This window comes from Pygoscelis adeliae, unplaced genomic scaffold, assembly GCF_000699105.1.
Source record: "Pygoscelis adeliae isolate BGI_AS28 unplaced genomic scaffold, ASM69910v1 Scaffold887, whole genome shotgun sequence".
Lineage (NCBI taxonomy): Eukaryota > Metazoa > Chordata > Aves > Sphenisciformes > Spheniscidae > Pygoscelis > Pygoscelis adeliae.
The window spans coordinates 197,949-201,875 of NW_008825256.1; the positions used below are offsets into that span (position 1 = coordinate 197,949).

At 48.3% G+C, this 3,927-nt stretch overlaps 1 protein-coding gene across 1 annotated transcript in view; it reads left to right on the plus strand.

Annotated features, from left to right (window-relative positions):
• The first annotated feature begins 294 nt into the window (after window positions 1-294).
• The window catches only part of HOXC10 (homeobox C10), a 4,690-nt gene continuing 1,057 nt past the window's right edge, over window positions 295-3,927 (plus strand). The window contains exon 1 of the mRNA XM_009329464.1: window positions 295-1,102. Coding sequence (XP_009327739.1) covers window positions 328-1,102 — 775 coding nt within the window. The 5' untranslated portion in view covers window positions 295-327. The remainder of the gene's footprint in view (window positions 1,103-3,927) is intronic.

A 3,927-nucleotide genomic window follows, 5' to 3' on the forward strand; every position in this document is an offset into this window, starting at 1 on the left:
TGGCTCCGTTGGTAAACAAACGGGCGGGCGGGGAGCGGGGCGGCGGGGCTCGGCCTTTGTTCAACGTGAAGGTCCCGGCCCGGTGCTGGCAGATGTCGCTGTTGCTCCACGGTGCCGCTCCCGGTCCCGACAACTTGACCCCCGTGACGTCGTCGCCGTCTGAATCATCAAGGCCATTTTCAATCCTCATTGGCCTGGGCATCACGTGGGGGGGTGGAGGGGGGGAGAGCGATGCGTGGATAATTATGGTGCTTGATATTTTTTCCCCCTAAAAAAAAGATGTCAGCCCCTGGCTGGAGTATTCCTCCTTAAAAACCCTCTCTGAAAATGTCATGTCCCAACAATGTGACTTCTAACTCGTTTTTGATGGACTCGTTGGCCGGTACCTGTAGAGGGGAGAATTATTCCTCCAGCCAAGGGATGTATATGCAGCCTGGGAGCGATTTCAGCTGCGGAGTCATGAGGAACTGTGGAATCATCCCGTCTCTTTCCAAAAGGGACGAGGTGAATAGCGCTACCTTGTCTCTCAGCACCTATCCATCTTACCTTTCTCAGCTAGACACTTGGTGTGACCCCAAAAATACGTACAGGATCGAGCAACCTGTTGCAAGACAGCTCCCATCCTGCTCCTTCCCAACCAATGTCAAGGAAGAGAATGTTTGCTGTATGTATAACGCTGATAAAAGAGCAAAAAATGCCACAGAGACAGCCCTCTACCCCAACCAAATGCCTGAGTCTTGCCTAAATGACCATGAAGTCCCCGTTCCTAGCTACTACCGAGCAAGCCAAGGTTACCCCTCCATGGAGAAGACGTCAAACTGCAGCAATCCAAATGAGTTTGAGGCAAGTTTTGAATCCAGGGCGAGCCTGAACCCAAGGAATGAGCATCTGGAACCAGCACCACCACCTCCTCCGCCGCCCCCGGTGGCTAAAGTGAGTTTCCCCGAAAACACAAAAACAGATAATACTCAGAACACATCCACGAACGAAATTAAAACAGAAAAAAGCGCCCCAGCACCCAAAATAAGTCCTTCGGAAGCAGAGAAAGACCTGAATAAAAACACTGACACCAGCACTGACAATTCTGACAATGAAGCAAAAGGTAAGGGAATCATTCATTACCAGTAGCTAATTTCAGCAATTAGTAATCATCCATAGCTAATAAGAGCAAAGGTAATGCGAATGTGCAGTAATGTGCTCTCTACCCTGCCAACTTCTCCTCCAGAAATTGGCACAATAATGTTCGGTATCGTTGCTGTCTTTTGGAAAAAAATATTCTTCCTAGAAATGTTGGTTGTTTTGCTGGTTGGTTTTTTGTTGTTGGTTTGTGTTTTTGTTTTTTTTTTTAATATATATGTTAGAGCTGAGGAAAAGGAGCAGAGAGCTGTTTGAGAACTCGTCCTCTCGCTGTTTATGTGGAGAAAATGTGCAGTGCATGTGCTTGTGCAAAAAAAAAAAATGTTGGTCCTTGCAATCAACGCTGCAGAATGTAATAAGACGAGGGGGCTTTGCTCTGAAATCGCGGAGACTTGGGGTTTGTTTGTTTGGGGAGGGTTGTTTTAGGGGGGGTCGTGTTTTTTAAGGCGGATGAACCCTGATTTTTTTTGTTCCCCTTCCTACCGCTCCCTCTGCGAACGCTTTATTTCCGTGTGCTAAGCGAATTTGTCTTCTTTGGCTTTGCTCGGTGTTGAAGCGGGGTAAAAAATTAAACTGCGTAGGGTCTGATCTGCAGTTACAACCGTCTCAGGCTGGAGTTGTGCACTGTGCCTCGTTTCATTGCTTGGAAGCTCGTTGGGAGACTCAGAGAGGAAAAAGCTTCTTTCTTTCTTTCTTTTTTTTTTTTTTTTTTTCTCCTGGCGAATTGAGGTCTTGTTTGCGAAGGCAAAAAAATGTTTCTGTGTGTTGAGCAGATGTTTTAAGTCTGGGATTGTCTGAAAAGAGGCTTTCATCGAACACATTTTATTTTCACTGTAGAGACTGCATACGCCTTGAAACCTGTGTGTACGTGGATATTCGGGTTTGTTTCTCTCCTAATTCGAAGCTGGGAGGATTCAGAGGCTCCTTTCAGGTCAATAAGTGGGGAATCATGTGAAGGGACGGATGGAATTCCCCTAAAAAGTTGGAGCGAAATTGCCTCGGTAGAAAATACCGCCCAGCTCTGAGCCGCGGGTTGCACGGGTTGCCTGTGGTATGCGGATTAAAATATCCGCCGTGTGTCAGGATCTGCGCTATAATTAGGGCTCCAGCAGCAAGGAGGATGCCTGGGGTACGTGGCGTTGTGTGTGCAGGCAGGGCTGCACGCATGTGGGTCGCGTGTGGACCCCCACGCACACACGCCTCGGGTCCGTGGCACCAGCAAAACCCATCCTCTGGCGTTTCCCCCTCCGAAATTGGCCTTTTTAAAAGCGGAACCCAGAAACGCTTCTTTTTTATTATTATTTTTCCCTTTTTTTTTTCTCCCCCCCCCCCCTTTTTTTTTTTTTTTTTTTCTCACATATGGATCCAAAGGGAAATGATATTATCTGGCAGTTGACTTACAATTACGCGCGCGCGCACACAAAAAAAAGCAAAGTCAAGGTTATCAAAACCCCTGCAAACTTATCTGCACAAAGCGCCTTCAACGTCCACGCCAGGAGGGGTTTTGGTGGGATTTAACCCGAAAGAAAGATCATGGTGGGTTGGATTTGTAATTGGGGCGGAAATAAAGAAGGAAATAAATACAGATAAAGGCTTTCTTGCGCTTCAGATGTTAAATTTAAAATGGGTGCGTGGAGAAAGACGTGGTTTCCCAGATTTTTTTCGCGTTTCAAAAGGCATTTCGTGTTGTTCGCGGTGTTTTCCAATGGTCAGAGCCACTTTGGGGCGGATTTTGTTTGCTTCTGTCTCTGTTGCTTCCTTTCAAAATCTCTCATAGCTTCGGTTTTCGTTTATGTTGAGCCCGAATTTTTATTCGGGCGGAAGGTAAGAGACCTTTCTCGCGTGCTTCGAGCATTTCGGGGGGGGTGTGTGTGTGAGATAGTGTTTCCAAGGGGATTTCCAGGGCTTGGTGGCGTTAAAGGGTCTCCGCAAACGCGAAAGTGGGTCCATGTCACACCAGCGAATTTTGAAGGTGCCTTTGGCTAAATCCAGTTGGTGTTGGAGTGTGTGTCCCCCCCCCCGCTTTGGATTTCACGAATGCGGTGCCGAGGCGGCTGCTACAACCGCAGGATCCGCTTTTTCTTGCGGTTTAGGCAGGAATATCGGCCGGCCGCTGGTGCCAGGATTTTCTCATGACCAAATTCAAAGCCCAAGGATTTGCCGTGTTTATTTATGGACGTGTGAAATACGTTTGCCTTTGCAAAGTGTATGTGCGCGTATCTGTACGGGTGTGTAGGGTGAGGAGAGGGCATATGGGACTACAGTTACCCCCCGAATTCACCTATACGTGCCCACGCAGCTCAGAAAGGCAAACCTATTTCACACAACCCCGGCTCACGAAAAATACACTTGACGGCAAGGCTGCTCGGGGGACCTCCGGGAGGAGCGAAAATAGATTTCTTCCCCCCAAAATAACACGCCCCGAGGCAAATATTTCAGCCTCTGCGGATCATTTTGAAGCCCAGATGGATTATTTGGGGGGAGGTGGTAAAGGGTGACTGGGGGAAGCCCCAAGAGCTGCGGAGGACTCCGAAAGTCACATTGCTGATCCCAGATTAATTGCAATTAGGGGTATGTTAAGCCCCTCCGTCCAGCCCAGTGAAGCCAGAATAAGTTCATACCGTGATATTCTCCAGCCCCCGAGGTAGGGGAGCGCGGAGCGGTGCGGTTTCTCCGCGCTGCCCCGCTCCGCCTGCGCGGCTGAGAGGTGGAGGTGCGCGCTGCTACCACCGATTTACTCCCAGGCACAGAATTTTTTTTTTTTTTTTTTTTTTTTTTTTTTTTTTTTTT